General features: G+C 33.7%; 2 protein-coding genes across 3 annotated transcripts; both read right to left on the bottom strand.

The window, feature by feature from the left end:
• Positions 1-724: 724 nt before the first annotated feature.
• LOC118056871 (uncharacterized) lies at positions 725-5,661 on the bottom strand. Its single transcript, XM_035069264.2, has 5 exons — positions 5,001-5,661; positions 2,358-2,443; positions 1,969-2,274; positions 1,738-1,821; positions 725-1,389 (listed from the first exon to the last, which is right to left on the bottom strand). The coding sequence occupies exons 1-5, from the start codon at positions 5,391-5,393 to the stop codon at positions 942-944; spliced, it is 1,317 nt and encodes a 438-aa protein (XP_034925155.1). The 5' UTR covers positions 5,394-5,661; the 3' UTR covers positions 725-941.
• Positions 5,662-12,999: 7,338 nt separating this feature from the next.
• Positions 13,000-18,920, bottom strand: LOC118056872 (WEB family protein At5g55860). Of its 2 annotated transcripts, none has more exons than XM_035069267.2 (3): positions 18,463-18,920; positions 15,729-15,943; positions 13,000-15,131 (listed from the first exon to the last, which is right to left on the bottom strand). In XM_035069267.2, the coding sequence occupies exons 2-3, from the start codon at positions 15,897-15,899 to the stop codon at positions 13,344-13,346; spliced, it is 1,959 nt and encodes a 652-aa protein (XP_034925158.1). In that variant the 5' UTR covers positions 15,900-15,943; positions 18,463-18,920; the 3' UTR covers positions 13,000-13,343. The 2 variants fall into 2 exon arrangements, with proteins under 2 accessions (XP_034925158.1, XP_034925156.1); XM_035069265.2 differs by having other exon boundaries at positions 18,477-18,920.

Below are 18,920 nucleotides of genomic sequence, written 5' to 3'. Positions count from 1 at the left end.
TGTTTTTTTTATAAAAAAATTTATAAAAAAAGTTAATTAGAATTTTTGTTTAGAGTACTTAAATGATAAATTAAATATTTTTTTTAAAAAATAAAAAAAATTATAATTTCTGTTTATGATATTTTAGTAATAATTTAAATATAATTTTTATAAAAATAATTAATTAAACATAGCAGCTAGATTCAAGACGTGCAGGCCTGATAATTAATTAAGCATAGCGCGGGTCTTTCAAAGTTTCCAGACTCAGGCATGGGTCTGCTAAAATTACTAAACCCAAAAAATTTAAAATGCTTTTTATATTTTTAATATTTTTTTAAAAAAATAATATTAATCCACCACAAAGCTATCCCTGTCTTGTGTCAGCAGCAGGATGATAAGTAACGAGAACCTTTTTTTTGGTAAATAGAGAATCTCAAAAGATAATAATAATAATAAAAAAAGGAGTTTTGGAAAACGACTCCTAAAGTTTTTTTTTTTTTTTTTTTCAAGAAAGTAAGACGTTTTAATGGTCTACTCTGTTGTTAGTAACAGCACATATTAAAGTTTTTTTTCTTTCCTGTTCCAAGTACATAGTTTTTTTAAAAAAACTATTATTTGTCATAAAGATGTGCGCTAAACAATATCTTTTTCGTTAATAATGTAGCAGATAAAAAATTATGTCTAGAAAATCTCTCATAAAAAATAAAAAATAAAAAATGGAAAGAGGTGTTCGGTGGACGAGTGCTAATTCAAAGCTAAAAGACCTTGTATTGATCATATGCACATTTCAACATAAACATTTAGGTTTGGGAATGGAGAGGATGAAGAACATAAATTCACACGTCTGTACACATCTGGTCCTGCGGGGCTCAGGCTGAATTCCTTCGCCCCTGAAATAGATATTACAAACATTGGATACAGGAAAGGGGAAAGCAGCCACAAACTGGATTTTTGAAGCTCCATCACAGCTGCCTGTAGCACTTGTAAGCAACAGCAACTGACACTACAGCACAAGCAACAGCAAGAGCTGCGTATGTATCATCACGCTCCCAGCTCTCAAACCATGTTGGCATTGCACAAACCTTCCGTGCAGATGATCCCTTACTGCCGTTGATCCGGGATAGCGGTTTCTTGTTGTTGTTCTTCTTCTTTTCAGGTGTCACCTTGGCTGTCCTCTCATTGGCATCTGCAATATCCTTCTCTGGTAAGACAGGGTTTTGGCAACAGGATGAACTTCCATTTTGCTGACAACAGCCTGTAGAAACAACTTCAGACCTACTCGAGCTCGTGTTTGATTTGTCTACCGGTCCTTGTGTAATCTCTTTACTGTTTTCTATAGTCCCGCCATTCTGTTGGAGCCTGCCTTCATGGGATTTAATCTGTTCTTCTTCTGATAAACCCATCTGGCCCCTGAAAGTGAGCAAGCAAATGCTCCATTAAAGTCTACAAGGCATGCTTAAATCACGTCCTAAACAAAATCTGTAAAATTACTAGACATCTAGCATTCACGGTTGCGCATCTTGAACCTGGTGAACAGCCACTTTCTACTTTCAATTCCCCAGTTTCATCATTGTGACATCTAAGGAATCAAGGGAAGTTCTTCCACAATCCTATTGTACAGCTAGCATTATATCACAAAATCCCCGCCAAGGCAACCAACCAAAGTTTTTGGAGAACAAAAATTAGTGCAGGAAACTAAAAACTACCTCGACCATCATTCATAGCTATATAAAACTATAGATTATAAATTAAGAATACCTCCACAGCCGGTCTACAATCTCACCCTTCCCAATATGCTGCTCGAGTAATATTTGTATGTCCTCTGGGGTGACATACCCGTACCTGTCAGCATTTTAAAACATATACCCGAAAAGATTTGGTTATCTAGAAATATGTTTTGGTACTGCAACTACCAAAATAATAAAGTATTTATTCCAAAAGGAGAATCATGAATGAAAGGGGGGGGGGGGGCACAGCTTCCCTGCTTACCAGTGTCCAGTGACAGCCTCTTTGGAACTTGATCCAAATATGATGACATTTCCTGCATATTTATGCCCTCCAATGTGCGAGCACGGGCTGACGGATACTTTACCTTGGAGACCCTGTAATTCTATCTCCTCTTTGAATCTACTAACCAAAGCAGGTCCACAAAAACCACAGCGACGATCTCGGGACCCATGAGAACATACAAAAACATAAGAACCCTTCAATTTTTCAGGAGTTCCAGGCAACCATTCACCATCCTTCACAAGCACTTCCTCAACAAATGTGTCGACATCAAAATGCGTCAATCTCCTGCATTATTTGATAAGGATATCAGTGTTTAAGTAGAGAAGTACAATAGCATGTAGAGCCACGTAAATGAGCCACTGGTTGACCTGTATCTGATCATGTCAGGGAAGATTAACACATCTCCATTTGATGTCTCAGTTCCATCATGCCCCTCACATATTGTTAAGCGGGTCTACAAGACAAAAGCAGGAAAACCTTGGAAAGTAAGAAGCTTAACAGTTGATTTCTTTAACTTGCTTTTGCAGGACACAAGGCTAGAAGTTCACTTTAAGCAAACGTGTAAACAAATACATGGACATACATGTAAGTGTGCACCCACATGCAAGTTTTTACATCTCTCTAGTAAGTTTTTTTTTTTAAAAAAAAATAGCACACAAGAAATTTTTTTTTGCAAAGTAGCACAGTTGAAAAAAAAAAAAAGGAAAATAGCACACCTCAGGTTGTTGCACTAATCCCAATAGGGCAACCTTTGAAATTTCAAAATTTTCAATGGGTTGCGCTGAAATTGAATTGCGCTACTCTTAGTAGTGCATCTTGGTTACGGCCTATTAAATTTTAATTGGTTGTGCTACTCTCAGTAGCGCAACCAATTGAATTTTGCTATTTCCCCAATTTTTTTCTTAGTAGTGCTAGTTTGCAAATTATTTTTGCTAGTTGGCTAGTTGTGCTATTAAAAAAAAAAACTCATTATACAGCAAACTATGATATGACAGTTGACAGCAAGGGCCAGTGAAAAAGTCATGTCAATCTAAATCAATGATATATGTCCACTCATCAATGGAACTTCCATGATTTTCTTTTCCTATGCAGAACAAGAATGTTAACCATCCATATAGCCAAGGGTTCCTACAGCCAAAAATGGAACCCCTTTATGATTTACAATACAAAGCACCAAACCATTTGTCTTCCAGTCCAGGTCTACCTAAATTATAGATGTAGCACAGCATAAAATTTAGAAAACCAATGAACCTGAGGATACTGTTTAGATATCTCAGAAACTTCACAATTACAGCTGTGTCATATGATGAACAAGCCATGTGAATTTGTCTACAATGCTTATGCTTTTGTCATTTTACCTATCTGGATCATATAAATAACAGGTAGATTCTCAAGATTGCAATTTGAAAACAATAAAAATATAGAGATAAAGCAAAATGGCCAGAAACAGATCGACTGATAGAGTAAAGCATTATCATAAGTGTCTAGCAATCTAAGTTTTTAAGTATATAGTCTAGGGAGGCAAATCAAGACCCAAAAGCATCATTTCCTTCTAAAGCCATACCTTTCAACTTTGAAAACATAGATCGATCTTCAAACAGAGCTATCTAACATAGTTATAGGCATCATAACATAGTTATATGCGCCATCCAGATCATGATTGACTTTCCAAGGAAGTACCCAAAGTACTATTGATCATCCCCCAATGTCTCCAAAGCACTAAAATCAACTCACAGCTCCCATTTACAACTTTACCCGCAATGGGTATCCTTACATTAGTTCAATAACAAAACCAACGCACAAGGCATCATGGCACACCAAATGTACACTTTGAAAAACTGAACCACCATACACTATAATTGATCATATGTACTCCTCCAAACCACCACCAAACACAGCCAGTCCAGAAACCACCCAGAGCACAAGTCAATTAAATACCAGAACGACCAACCACTATGAAATTATATCAATAGGAGGCCAAAGCACAGCATAAATCATCATCAAATCAATCTAGTCAATGGATAAAAAGAAAACCTTCAAACTTCTAAAATACCAACCAACTCAAAGGAGACTTTATTGATCCCCTAAAATTAAAATAAGGGCCATCCTCCTCATTTGAAGTCAAACCAAAATTTCTCTTCACTCATAGGCAATCCTCTAACTGCAAATAACCTCATCTGAAATCATTAACACTAGAGCCGACCACAACAACCTGAACCAGGAATGACACCAAATAAACACCTTCAATCTAATGGCATTCTGACAAACCCACACCTAAAACCTCAGTCCAGTGAAGCTTAAATTGCAGATCTCCAAATCCCTAAAGCACCTATTACCTTCACCGACCTCAATTCAGTTCACTCAAAACAAACCCAACCCTACAAGAATTCGAGACATCCAAACATCCACCACCAAAACAGTCCTCAAAATTTAAATGAGCTGTGGTTGGTTCCCAAACATAATCGAATTCAACAACACTAAAAATTAAAACCTAATGCATCAACTTGAAGCAAAAATACCAATAAACACCTCACCTTCAAATTAGCCATAGATTGGAAAATCCACAAGAAGCAGATCACTGCAGTCTACTAATCTAAACCAAACCTATCATTTTGAAGTAACAATACCACAAAATCACGCACTTTCAATAATCGAACCAATCCACAAACCACCAAAAATCCCACTTCAATGTATGTTCAATTCACTAAAACTAAATCAACCACATCACGTTGAAGCTAACTAAAATAGCCCCGAATCAGAGACGTTCAAGTCAGCCATAATCTGAACCAATTCACAAACCAACCCACTTCAATCCACTAAAATACACCAACCCACATGAAGACCAAAGAGACAACGCAAACAAGAAGACAAAAACCAGTTCAAAAATCCCACAAAACCAAACAACCCACCGTCAGAATTAAAGCTAAGAAATCACATTAAACAACCAAACCCACTTCAGTTTACTCAAAAATAAAAGCAATCCATTTCAAGAATGAAACCGAAAAGCACACCTCGTTCTTCATATCTCCTTTCCTGGCCATGACAGCAGCGGATAGCAGCCTAGGCAAACGATCAAACTCAGCAGCCTCAATCCTAGGTGGCCAAACAGAAGGGTTCTTGTAACACAAGAAGACGTGGCGGTGATACAACTGTACAGTCCCAGCAAGTGGGCTTTGTCTGAAATCAGGTCTAGAGAACCCAATCTCTGCATCACTGCCGCTGCTCGGAGTACAATCAATGAGGAAAGCAGAGTCGTTTTGGTAGCTATTGGAAGCACTGCCAAAGAGAGAGTTTGAAGGGTCGGCGAGGAAAGAGGGCTCTAGAAGGTCAGAAACTGTGATTGGAGAGGAAGATGATGAGAGGTTGTTGGTGTATGAAAGGGAGTCGTCTCTGTTGCTTGCCATTCTTCGATTGTGTTTTCCACTCCAGATTGGCTTTTCAAGTTCCCAGTGCAAAATAAAATATTTTCAATCTTTTTATTTTCCTTTCCTTTTCTTAATCACCAAGACATTTTTTCCTTTTTAGTTATTCAAACTGCGTCTATCATGTCATCATTTTTATTTTATTTTATTTTATTTTCAATACCTTCCTTTGCTGTGAAAGCTTCCAGCATCCAAGCAGGGATTGCTTTTCATGCTTTTCAATCTTTTTTTTTTTAATTTGTGTAGAGACTTTTGATATCATTTTCGTTTTCTGTCTCTGTTCTTCTTTTTTCCAGTTTTTTAGTTCTTTTTAAAATATTAAATATAAAATATATTTAATATCAATAATAAGATATTCCAGCTATCATTAATGGTCCCTGGACTTCCTGTACCTTGATGTTTATAAAAACGTGATAGTAATTATTATTTTTAAATATATTTTTATATAAATATATTAAAATAGTATTTTTATTTTTATTTTTAAATAACTCAAAGTATATAAAAAAAGAATTAATCTTAAATAAAAATAAAATAAAATTTAATAAAACAATGGTTAGCCAAACACCCCCATCTTGAGCCCATCGCACTAGAACCAAGGCCCAGCTTGAATTCTAATCATGATCCATGTCCATTTCCAGGTTCTTAAATCCAACCTAAGTCTGGAAATATATGTTAATAGCCTAATAATGCAAATATTTGTTATTTTTTAAAAAACAAATAATTTTTCACATCTTGTTCTAAAAAATTATAAAACATAAAAAAAATGAAAATAAAATAAAATATCAAACAAACCTCTTGAAAATAAATTCCAAAGTTAAATCTAACAAAAATCACTTGATTGTGTTCCTCTTCATAATATTATCTATTTTCCCCTTTTTTTTCCTATTTCTTTTTGTGTGTTTGGTTTAATTTGATATATTTTTGGGTTCTTGAGTGACTAGATTTTCATGTAGATTAAGAACGATAAAAGGGGGGTGTTTATTAAAAGAAACTTAAATGAGTTGTTGATTTCGGGAATGTAATTACCTTTGTTTTTTGTTGTGTTTTAAAAGTATATTTGACTTGAAAAAACATAAAAGTAATATTGTTTTAGTGTTTTTCAATATTTTTAATATATTAATGTTAAAAATAAAAATAAAAATAATCTAAAAATTATTTTTTATATATTTTCAAGTGAAAAATACTTTTGAAAAGTATCATGCATCTCAATACCACCGAAGTACACTTCACATTACACTGTGAAAGAAAACACAATAAGTGGATTTCAATAGTGTTTTCTCTTCTTTCTTTTCTTATCCTTGGAGAATTTTCTACTTTGATCACTTAACTTTTTGTTTCAATTTTGTCCTTACAAATTAAGTTGGCTTTGATTTAGGGCTGATAATTTATTTCAATTAGTTTGTTACAGGTTCCGATGATGTTAAAAACAGTCTGGTATCAAATTGATGCTTGATTTTGGCAAGATAATGTTCAATTTTATTTCTAAAACTTCGATGATCAGATTTGACTTTGAAAACAAAATGCAGACTTTTTTCTTTTACTATTCATAAGGTGTGTTTTTTAAAACTCTGGCTTTTTTATTTTACTAATCATAAGGTGTGTTTTTTAAAACTTTGATCCCAGAGTTTTTTATTTTTTATTTTTGATATATTTTTAGTTTAATCCAAAACTTTGTTTTGTTCACGTTTTCGTTCCAAAGCTTGAGAGGTGAAAGAGAAAATCATCAAAGAGAGAAAGAGGTTTCTCCGCCGCACTCCAGCAATAAACAAAATTGTTGTGGTGTCAATGGGATCCAATGGATGAGAAGAGTTCCATTGAGGTGTTTTTTATCCCTAATCTTGCTAGAAAAAACAGATCAAGTCTTGGGTTTGTTTTATTAAATATTTTTTTGAGGTTAGATATGAGTTGATTGATATTTGTGGATTTTTTTAAGGTGTTTTCAAGTGAAAATAAGTTATAAATATGTTTTTTTTTGTCCAAATAATTGTTTCGGCAACTTTCCAGCTACCTTAGGTGGCTAGAGTGCAACAAGTGGATAACACATTGTCCATTGTCCATCCATTTTAAAAAGAAAAAAATGGTTAGGCGTTAGCTGACCTGGCCTTTTTTAAAGTGGGGCAAATGCATTAGCCCACCAAAACCCAACATTTAACCCCCTTTGTTTTTATGGTTTTTTTAAAAATATTTTTACATTAATTTTAATAAAAATATTCTTTAAAATAAACTAATTAAAAATATACTTGATATTATTTCATTGAACCCCTTCTAATTTTTAATTTATTTTTAGTAAGATTTTACCATTTATTTAATAATATTAGCAAGATTTATTTTGGTACAACACTTTATGATTGTTCTCTTTACTTTATTTGAATCTAGTGGCTTTCTTTTGCTTGTTTTTGTAATTGTATAACTAAAAGAAATATTAAAACAAACGAACCTGTTAAACCTAACTAGGTTAAACCAAACAATGTTCATGATCTAGGTTGTCAGTTTGGCAATGAACTTGAGTTGATGTCATGACCCGATTCCCGGATCCATGACCGGCACATAGGCAAGGTTCCCCTCCAAGGTTCCATATTTATGTTAACCCAAACTTACATACAATCTTATCCTTTAAATAACTCAATCAGAGTTCAACGCAACATTAACAACAAACTAACTTCATAATGTAATTTCATTGTCTTAATACAAGAGTGGATATAATTTTATAGTTTTGGAGCCTAACTAGACATAAAAGGAAGGTACAAATTAAAACCAAAAAGCAGGTTCGGAAGATTCAACAAAAGTAACTCACTATCAAGCTATAAGCCTGAAAAGATAAATAATGAGAGGGTGAGTTCAACAACTCAGTGAGTAGATAACGTTCAATATACACACACGAGGTAATACTACATTGAGAAATATATATACAAGTATGGCTTTAGGTTCTTATAAGAAGGTTTATCAAATAGGTCATAACAAGAATATCATAAGGTAAAGCTCGTTAGAAAATCAAAATGCAATGAGCATAAGGCTTCTGGGATAATCAGTCCACACAGGTTGGTGACTCTCTTGACCAATTAAGGTTCAGATACGATGTGCACAAAGACTAACATTACCCTGTTAGTATGGGTATTTTGACTCACATACCATAGACTTATAATCATAATCACACAGATATATTTATATCTCAAGGCTCAACTCATGACGTCAATCAAACGAGGAGTTATCAATTCAGAAGTCAATTCAAAATATATATTGGTTCATATCAAGAATTCAGATTCAACAATTGATCATGTTTTATCATAACAAGGATAATAATCAACATATATATTATCAAGAAGCATGATCCAATTCATATTAATAAATCAAATATTTATAATATTTCTCATGCATATGGAAAATTATCCACTCATTTGACTTAAATGCAAACAGAAGTCAAAAGCAGACACCGAAGAAAATCCTACTAAATTCTCACTAGTAGAATATCATGATTATCTGAATACAAAAGAGACATATTCAATAACTACTTGAAAGAATATTTAACCTATTTAATACAATTAACTAAGGGTCTATTCCATAACCCTATATGTTTTGAGACTAAACTAGTTATTTTTTTCAAAAACCCAAAATTAAACGGTTTTCTCGAAATCTAATTTGTAATAAAACAAATAATAAGACTTGATAATAATTCACTAAATAACCCTCATTTATTCATCAAAACAATCTAAAAAGGCTAATATTACAGCTAGGGACCAATCTGGAATTTATCATATTTTTAGGGCCAAATTGTAATTTTTGTCTAATTGGAGGACCAAACTAAACATGTCTTAAATTCATGAATATAGTGTAATTATGTCCATAATTCATCCTCATTTATGTCCAGAACCTCTAATTATACTCCAGGGACCATTCTGGAATTTTTCCAAATTTTTAGGGTCAAATTGTATTTTTTGTCAAATGGAGGACCAAACTAAAATCATCATAAATCCATGACTATATTGAAATTCTGACCATAATTAATCCTCAATTCTGTCCAGAATATATCATTATGCTCCAAGGACCATTCTGGAATTTTACCAAATTTTTAGGGTCAAATGGTAATTTTTGTCAAATTGGAGGACCAATTGAAAGTGTTAAAATTTCATAACTATACAGTAATTCTGCCCATAATTCATATTTTATTCTGTTCAGAATCTCGGAATATGATCCAGGGACCAATTTGTAATTTTCCAAAGTTTGGGGACTAAACTGTAATTTTCATAATTTGAGGGACCAAACCGAAATTTTGTCATCTTCAACCTCCAACCCAGAATTTCAACATAAAACCTACTGTTCTTTCCAGATTTCTAACTCAAATTCACCATTTACATAATTCATAACTTCAAATCATCACAATTTTCTATAATAAACTAAATAATCAATTACTCACAACAATCAATCCCTAACATTTAAATTAATTCATCAATCAAACCCAAAACATAATCTTCAAAACCCTAACATTCATCAAAATCAAAATTTAAAGTTCAAATAACATATTATACACATTAAAGCATAAATCTTATCCTTTTAACTTATTTTCTTCAACTCCTTTCTATTTCCCTTCTAATTTTCCTTTTTTCTCTTCTTCTTCTTCCCTTTTTCTTCTCTTCTTCCGTCAGTTTTTCACTCTTAATTTCAGATCTATCTTTTTTTTTTTTTCTATTTATACTTATCATCTCTTTATTTAATTACTACAATACCCCTAATTTAATTATACTTACTCTTTAAGCCTCCAAGGGTTTTATTGCATTTTCCTACTCTTTAATTTAAAACATTACAGTTGATGTGGGTCAACCCAACACATCTTCCTCTAACTATTAAAAAACAATTAAACAAAGAAATTTTAAAGACTTGGATCGATCTGAAATGATGTTTATCTCAATATTTTAAAAAAATAAGAACAGTGATGTCTTGGATTTTTTTAAAAGTTAAATTAGATCTTAACTCAGTTGAATGAGTTGTATTTGAATTTATCAAATTAATCAGGTAGCATGAAATTAACTCTCATTTGGTTTAACTTAGAACATGATCTAACCAATCAAGCATGGCAATGGGCCTCGAGGCTGACATGCTAGGTCAAGCTGAATTTAAATAGTTTCTCATGACAATGCATAAACAATGTATTATTCTTATGTTTTTTAATACTTTCACAACAAATTATCAAAATATTGTATTTTTAATAAAAAATTGTTTTTATGATTATGATAAGATGTTATCTAAAAAATAAATATTATAGTAAAAAATTGCCAAACAAATTGAACGCGCTTATAGGATAAAAAAGTTTTGATTATACAAATACATTTTTTATCCATATTTTAAATCATCCATTTTTATTGGTGTTCCCCTGATTGCTTTTGTTTTTATTAAATAAATACATAGAACAATAAATATAATTTTTTTAAGAGATTAAAAAAGGAGGAATTATACTATAAAATTAATTTGTTTTGATATAATTTCAATTACCTCTTGTTATATTAAAAAACTATTTCCATATAAATAAATAAATAAGATTTTGAGGGCTACCCACCACACAAGATCATATATTTTAATATGCATCTCTTGAGTTCTCAACTTATTTTTTAATTAGTATTAACAACTCTTTTTAATATTTATTGGCATATTTAGTCCTCGGTCAATTTTATTAAATGTAATTTTAAACTCACAATTAAAATTAATTTTGTTTCTTGAAAACATGTTGACAAGACTTGTACATTCTTTTTTGTGTCAATTTTGTTTATTCCACCTCCAGCGGAGTGCTGGCTAATTGGCTAGCTAACAAGTGACTAAATTACTACAACCACTAACAAAATATTATTCACTAAAATAGTATTTTGTATGTTTTTTTTTTCAATTTTATCATTCAATATTAATTTTTTTTATTATTATACTTCATAATTTCTTTTGATTTTATTTCTATTGAGTTATATGTTGGTCTCATGGATATATATTTTTTTCTTTTTAGTTTCAACATTAAATTTATTGGAAGTTGAGCTTTATAATTTTTCTTGGTTTGCTTTTTACAAATTTATCTTGATCTCATTATCCAAATTGTTGGTTTAATGAGTTAACCTGAGTTGACTTGAGCTATTTTTTGGGTTGTTTTTTTTTTTAATTTAGTTATTTTTTAATTTTATCTTTCAATATTAGATTGATTGGAGATTTTGTTTTGTAATTGTTTTACTTGTTTTTTATTCGGTAATTCTAATCTCATGACTAGGGTTGTAAGTTTGGCATGTTGATCTAGATTGACTCTATTCATTTTATTTGGGTTTTTTTTAATTAAATATATTTTTAATTAGGCTTCATAATTTTATTTTATTTTTCTTCTTATAAGGTTATTATATTCTCAATGGGTCTTTTTTTAATGGGATTTTTTTTTTCAATTCATTCTCCAACAACTTAGTATTTTTATTTTAGTTTTTTTTTTCAATTTCATCATTTAATATTAGGTTGCTTGGAAATTAGAGTTTGTAATTTTCTTCAAATTGCTTTCCATAGAGTTTATTTTGATTTTTTAGGTTTAGTTTGTTTTTCTTGATTTCAACCTTCATAATTGAATCTATTGGAAATGAAACTTTGTATTTTTTTATTAGTTTTTTTATAAAATTATCATAATTTTATGACTTAGATCGTAAATTTAACAAGTTAATCCAAGTTGACTTTATTTTTTCTTACCCTTTTTTCATAAAAAAATTTTATTTTATATTTCAACATTGAGTTGATTGATTGGTTGGAAATTTAAAAGTTGATGGTTTCATGGATTATAAATTTAAAAGATTAAATCAAGTTTAGAATATTCTCATAAATTTACTTGATTTTTTTTAAAACTCATGTTTTTCAATTTCATATCTTAATATTTATTTAATTAGGTTTATTAATCTCAATCAAGTTGATGATCTAGATTTTTTATTTTTATTTGTTTTTTTAAAAACACTAGTATAGTTTTAACATCATTTTTTTTACATTAAAAATTCTTTTAACTTGACCACGTCTGAGGAAGATCCGAAAGGCAACAAGGCATTCACCTTCATGATGAATGTACTGATAAATATTGGAGTTCCTTTTCGTAGATGTCCATGTAAATGAGTTTCACATGGACACAAATATATATCTATATATATATATATATATATATATATAGAGAGAGAGAGAGAGAGAGGAGCTTGAACTCCAAGGTAAAGAGATCTCTTCCTTGATTCTCTCCATCCTTTTCTTCCTCAAGAACACACACAGAACAACCGTTTGGGCTCTCAGCCTCGAAGGGCCTCCTCCATGTTTGCTACCTTGACCATTATAAGATCCTTTATTATTTCTAAAGACTTCCCTTTGTTTTGCAGGTTTTTCCATCCAGGTGCACGAACAACCCTTTTATGAAACCAGTCCGATCAATCTACAAGGAACAAACTCATTAATAGCGGTTTAGGAGCCAAATTGTCCTCGCTGAAGTACTGTGCTTCCATCAGAAAATAGAAAAGGACGAAAAAACCGGCTTAGATTTGCGCGAGTTTTTCTATTATGTTGAAGCTCACTCGGGAAGGCGAACCTGGCAATCTCAAGAACAAAGATATCACACTCGGAAACCGGTAATGATATTTTCACTTGAAATGGAAAACCAGAAAATCATGCCTCAAATGAAGATACCAGCGTTTTGGTCACATCAAATTAAAAAAAGACCATTCTTGAAGACAAACTCATTTCTACAGCAGAACTTGTTCGATCATTAATCTAATAACTAGTCATATACAAAAGGCTCACTTCCCTGACTTGTTCCATCATATTATCGCCTATCTCATCTTCTCAAACTGAGCAAGGGCTTTTGTTTTTCCCAGAGAAAATTTTATACACAACCAACCATTTCATGAAACGTATCTCTCAACCATTCATAATCACAGAGTCTGGCAAACACAAATGTCAAACAGGCTTCTCTCCAGGCAGATAAGAAGGAGACCCACCTTCGATTTGGTTCTTTTTTCTATAGAAGATACCGCTCAGATTAGGTAAAAGTGCCTTTTTAGAGACAGAGAACTTCTCTTTGTCCAACTTCCGAACCTCAATAACTGTCTGAATTGCCGGGTTCTGCTTTTGATTCCTATAATGGTGCGGGGATGATTCCGAAGCCATCTGTGTTTCTGCCAGAATCCGTGATGCAGTATCAGCAGCCTTCTTTTGCTCTCGTTCACGCCACCTTCGAAGTTCTCCCTCCACTGCCCTCTTGGCTGCTTCAGCCATCTCAGCTCTCTTCGAAGCCTCCTCAGTTGCAGCCCTCATATCCTCAATATCCTTTTGCGCTGCCTCTAACCTCTTGAGAGCCTCGTTTTCACTAGCCTTAACAGCTTCTATTTGAGCCACAGCAGCTGCCACTTTCATTTCTGCCAATGTGTCAGACTCCTCAACTTTCCGGCTTAAAGCCTCACACTCTTCCCTTGATATTGTGATCTTGGCACCAGATTCAGAAGTTGAGGCTCGTGCAGCATTAGTTCGCTCAGACAATGCCTTAATTTGATCTAGAGCCCTTGTTTCTGCTGTTTTTGCTTCCTCAACTTCTTCCAAAGCAACCCTCAGCCTCTTCTCAGCTTCTTCTAGTGCAATTCTGGTGGCTTCAGCTATGTTCTTCAACTCTTCAGCTTTGCTTTTCATCTCTTCAGCTTCCTTTCGTGCACTCTCTGCTTCTGATGATAGCTGGTGGAGAGTAGAGATCATCTCTTCAGAAGCACCCTTTGCTTTGGATTCATCTACAAGTGCTTGTTCTAGCTCAGTCTTACTTTTGCGGAGCTTGACATGCAGGTTCCCAGCAATGGATTCTGTTTCTGATTCCTTCTCCTTCAGTTGAGAATGCTCCTTCTTCACATTCTCCAGCTCCAGCTTAAGAGATTCCAACAAGCTTCGCAAGGAGTTTTCCTCTTCTGATACTTTTTGTAGAAACTCCTTGGCACCATCTAGCTCTGAAGTGACAGTTCTCACAGAATCCAGATCTGAAGCCTTGGCATTTTCCATCTGCTTTTGCAGAGCACCAATCTCATTCATTGTTTCAGCCAGTTGTTTTTCAAGATTCCGGGCCAGTTCAGGATCAAATTCATTCTTCAACACAAGAAGTTTATTTGCTGATGCTTCCAGGGTAGCTTTATATGATTGCCTCAGAACATCTTTTTCAGCAAATATTTTTGCTTGCTCTTGGTGTGCTTCCAGAGCCACAAGCTTCGCTTGCCCAATTGATTCCTGAAGGGCTGAGATTTCCTTGGAAAGCTCACTAACTTTTTCCACATTTGCTTTGGCAGCATGCTCAGCTGCTGCAGCTTGGTTGAAGGCAGCAAGCTTTGCTTCTAAGGATGCATCATGCTCCTGACGAATTTTCCTTAGTTCTTGCTTTGTGGCATCAAGTTCAGCAAATACAGTCATGTACTGTTCTCTTGTAGATTCCAAGTCCTGCTTCCTAGCACCATCAGATCCAGGAAGGTCAACATTGCTAGTTTCTTCAATTTGCTTAGCCTGATTCTTTGCAGCTTCTGTTTCCCTAATTGCTGACTCCTTTGATTCAGTAACAGTTTTGAGCTTATCAGTGAGATCCTCTACTGTTCTTTTAGCCTTTTCAAGCTCTACAAGTGCCTGGGCCTTTGTTGATTCAGCGTTCTTTACTTGATCCTTTAACTTGTTCATTTCCTTTTGGGCCAGGTGAAGCTGTGTCTCCTTCGCCAATACCCTCTGCAGTAAAGAAACAATAAGTTAGTCACATGTGCAAACAAGAGCAACACTGAAAATATAAATTCTCTGCACATTAAAAATTCACAGTAGATGATGTTAAAAAATACAATCAGAATAATTATCAATATTTTCATCAATCAACAACTTTAGTTTTGACTATTCATTATCTTGAGCAGCAACAGAAAGGGATACATTATGATTCATCTTTTAGCTATTTATAACCTTAGAGGATGAATGCACAGGGAAAGAGGGGAAAAATAAGCATGCCTTAACTATCATGATGAATAACTCAAACCTATTTGTAAGGTTTTATCAAACCATGTTTTGGGGAGCAATACTACTACTAAACATTGTGTTACTCCAAGCTACACAAATATGACTCACCCCAATCTATTCGTTTAGGAATACTAAACATTGCTTGCAAGTGTTCATGGATCCGTACAACAAGATAGATATCTAAAGGGAAGACAGCTTTATATACATCATATAGTTACTACAGTAAAGTTTAGCCTGTGGAAGGCAGGATGGATAAAGTTTAAGGAAACCAAAAACACTAGGCAGTACTATTTAGAGCCAAAAAAGATGAATTACAATTACCTCAGCAGAATGAGGTTTTGCCTTTCTGATGGCAGGTTTTTCCCCTGAGAAAGCACCTTCACCAAAGAGGGTAACGGCATCTTTGACAGATTGAAATGGTGCCCTAGTATCTATCTCTCCCACCTCCACTTTAGGAGAGCCCGTAGTATTTTGGCATTCTTTTGCTCCCATATTGCTTTATTAATCTACTTTCCTCTGATTTCTCAAAAATCCACCTGTTAGGAACAATAAAAGGCAACCATTTATAACTGCTCTGGAAAAAAGATAACAGACACATTAAAGGATTGTCATTTTGAGTTCACAACACTGAAAACATGCCTCTGCAGATAGTGTGTGAACCTGCAATCCACAGAAAGTACAGAGCCATATGCATCTTACAAGGCTACATGGAAGAAACATAGGGAGATATGCAACCCAAACATAGACTTTTGTTTTTCATCCTAGAGAAGTTGCAAACCAATCATGGACGAAACCAAAGGGCACAATAGAAAAACTTCATCTCATTACCCACAGCCACTATGTTCCTTTACCTGATTTATACTTCATAATCTACAGATGCCCTCTCAATCCTAAACAGCACAAACAAATGACTTCCCAAATCAATGGGAAACCTAGGGACTATCGATCTAGCAGTATTTGAATGAAAACACTTTCCTAACTATCTTCTCTCTCCCTAACTGCATGTACAAAAAATGCTCTGTGCTCAAGGTCTTGACATCTAGAAAGCTATATAATAAAACACAACAAAGCCAGATAAAATTTGGGTAATCAGAATCACAAAAATCAAATCAAGCTTTGACAAACTCATAACAGGCCTCCTGTCAAGAAACCAGATCATATATGAAAAGAGAAGACTGATTCTTTCTTTTTAATTTAAAACTCACTAAGTCTATCTTCAAAACATGTATTAAGAGAGTTATCCCTGTCAAAGAACCATTCAACAGAAAAGCTTAAATTGTCAGGTAAAGCTTGTAGCATGGTTTTATATTAACTTTCTAATAAATCCCCTCAAGTGAAATCCTTGGAACTTGCAAAGACCAACGCTATTTTGTGCTGAAATTTTAATTTTAACTAAAGGAAAATAGGGGATGGTAGTATTAGAAATCATGACCATTTAGTCATTAAAGCTCCGATGCCATGTTAAAAAACCATTCATCCCAACAGCTTAAGTTGTTAGGTAAGGCCTCGAGAATGGTTTTATATTAACACTCTAGCATCCCCTAGCCACATATGACAACTATTCCTGAGTGACAAACACATAGATAGGCACAAGGACTTAGAGCCTGGAGCCATTCACCTTCAACAAACGTGATCCAAATTCTTGTCCAAGTAGGCTACTTGACATTAAAACAAGGGAAAATAAAAACCAGATAAAGCATGGAATTGAAATTCACACTTACTGCATTCTCAGTAGCAACTTTGCTACACAAACCAGTGTTATTGTACAAATTGCAGGGTACCAAGTTTCTATAGACAATGCACCTATTTCATCTAGCACCAGAAATGGGTTTTACAAGCTCTTTAAATTTTGCAAACGTCTTGTGCACGATAACAGGCCTTGCCATAACAGTAGTCAAAACCTAACTGAAGCCTAAAAAGTACATCCAAGAGAGCCTCCCTTGTTCTTCCCCAAGTAAATTGTACCAAAGGGATGTAATTTAAATCATAACCTTCACGATCCTAAGAAAACTCCACAGAAAACAGCTTCAACTTTTGGCCAACTGTAAGCTTTCAAAATTGAGATGGGTATAAGAAAAGGATAGAACAACTGCTAGCTATGACTTGAATTTCCACCATATAAATGTACTCTCCTATAGGGGAACTTCAATCTCCTCTGAAGCCTTGAACAAACATACAGAGATGCATGAAACAAGATTGCCAACGAAAGGCCTAGAAGATAAAAGGCAGAAGAAAATGAACCACCAACAGAAGCAAACCATCATTTCCCCATGTGTACCATGTTTATATTCTCAAAAAGTAAAAATAAATGTAATCAATGATGGAACAATTTCAGAACATTAATTTTGACATTGAATTTATGCAAAAGAGTGACATATCTAGCCAAATGCAGAGATGAGTCATCTACAACCATAAATAGGATCTCAGTTGCCAGCGAAGAAACTTCTCAGAAAATCCAAGAATTGTCTCAACCTAATTCTTCTCACCCTTCTCTATCCACGCTCCAGTAGCTGCAACTTAATTAATCATCCCAGCATTGTTAACATTCTCTTTCTTGTTAAACTGTGTTTTTCCCTTTCAATTCTAAGAGATGCTGATGCTGCATCTCTCACAAGTTTGTGGCAAGCATTTTGCGTAGTAACATTGTCAACTTTTTCTTAAGAAAAAATGAGAACATTGTAGTTCTTTTAACAAACTGTGAACCAAAACCATCTTCAAAACAGCTAACTCACACTAGGACAGGGCTTACAAAATTAATACTTATCAATTCTAGCTGCATCTGACCCCAATAGCAATCAATTGATCTTTTACTTGTTGATAAATTAAATTCTCACAAAAAAACCCTATTATGCAAACATAACTTTTTAATCCAGATGATCACGACATAAAAACATTACCACATATTTCTCACAAATTCAAGCTCAAACCCTAAGCCTCAGCATCAAATAGTCATCAACTAATTTTAAAACAAATGAACAGAACGAACGACAGATATAAAGTAGAAGACAGACAAAAAATTATGAGCTTGAAAGCAACTAAATAACAGAAGGAATACCTGAAATTACTTACCAAACATAAAACCCTAGACAAGCTTAGAAGAGAAACTAAACCAAAAAAAGTCAAACTTCACAAACTTGAAATCTACAATTCAAAACCATAAAAGATTCTTGCTCATCTCCTTCTTGATCTTATCCAAAGCCAAAAAAATCTTTTAACCTTTCGTTACAAACACAAAATCCCACCAAGAAAATTCTAAACTTCGAGTGAGAATCTCAAAGAAACTTCTTCAAATGATTTTCTTAACCAAGAAAGTAGTAATCTTTTTTGCATAAAAAATCTCTGTTTTGAATCAAGATTCAAAAAAGGATGTCCTTTTTTGGGAATCTAAATGGTAGCAGTCGCAGTTTAGAGAGAGAGAGTTTGAAATTTACAAAGCTGTTTAAAGACAAATTTTATATCAGAGATTACTGTAGAGAGAGACTATTTTTTTTTTCCTTTCCCAGACAGAGATAG

This window comes from Populus alba, chromosome 1, assembly GCF_005239225.2.
Source record: "Populus alba chromosome 1, ASM523922v2, whole genome shotgun sequence".
NCBI lineage: Eukaryota > Viridiplantae > Streptophyta > Magnoliopsida > Malpighiales > Salicaceae > Populus > Populus alba.
Note: the sequence above shows the minus strand (reverse complement) of the source record. Positions and strands in the feature narration are given on the sequence as shown.

Bases quoted from the DNA above. Each gene is read 5' to 3' on its own strand.
- LOC118056871 (XM_035069264.2), bottom strand. From the start codon at position 5,393: ATGGCAAGCAACAGAGACGACTCCCTTTCATACACCAACAACCTCTCA. The intron at 1,822-1,968 runs GTAAGCAGGGAA...AAATGCTGACAG, and splicing joins GAGGCTGTCACTGGACACTG to GTACGGGTATGTCACCCCAG. The intron at 1,390-1,737 runs GTATTCTTAATT...GCTCACTTTCAG, and splicing joins ATTGTAGACCGGCTGTGGAG to GGGCCAGATGGGTTTATCAG.
- LOC118056872 (XM_035069267.2), bottom strand. From the start codon at position 15,899: ATGGGAGCAAAAGAATGCCAAAATACTACGGGCTCTCCTAAAGTGGAG. The intron at 15,132-15,728 runs GTAATTGTAATT...TCTTTACTGCAG, and splicing joins CAAAACCTCATTCTGCTGAG to AGGGTATTGGCGAAGGAGAC.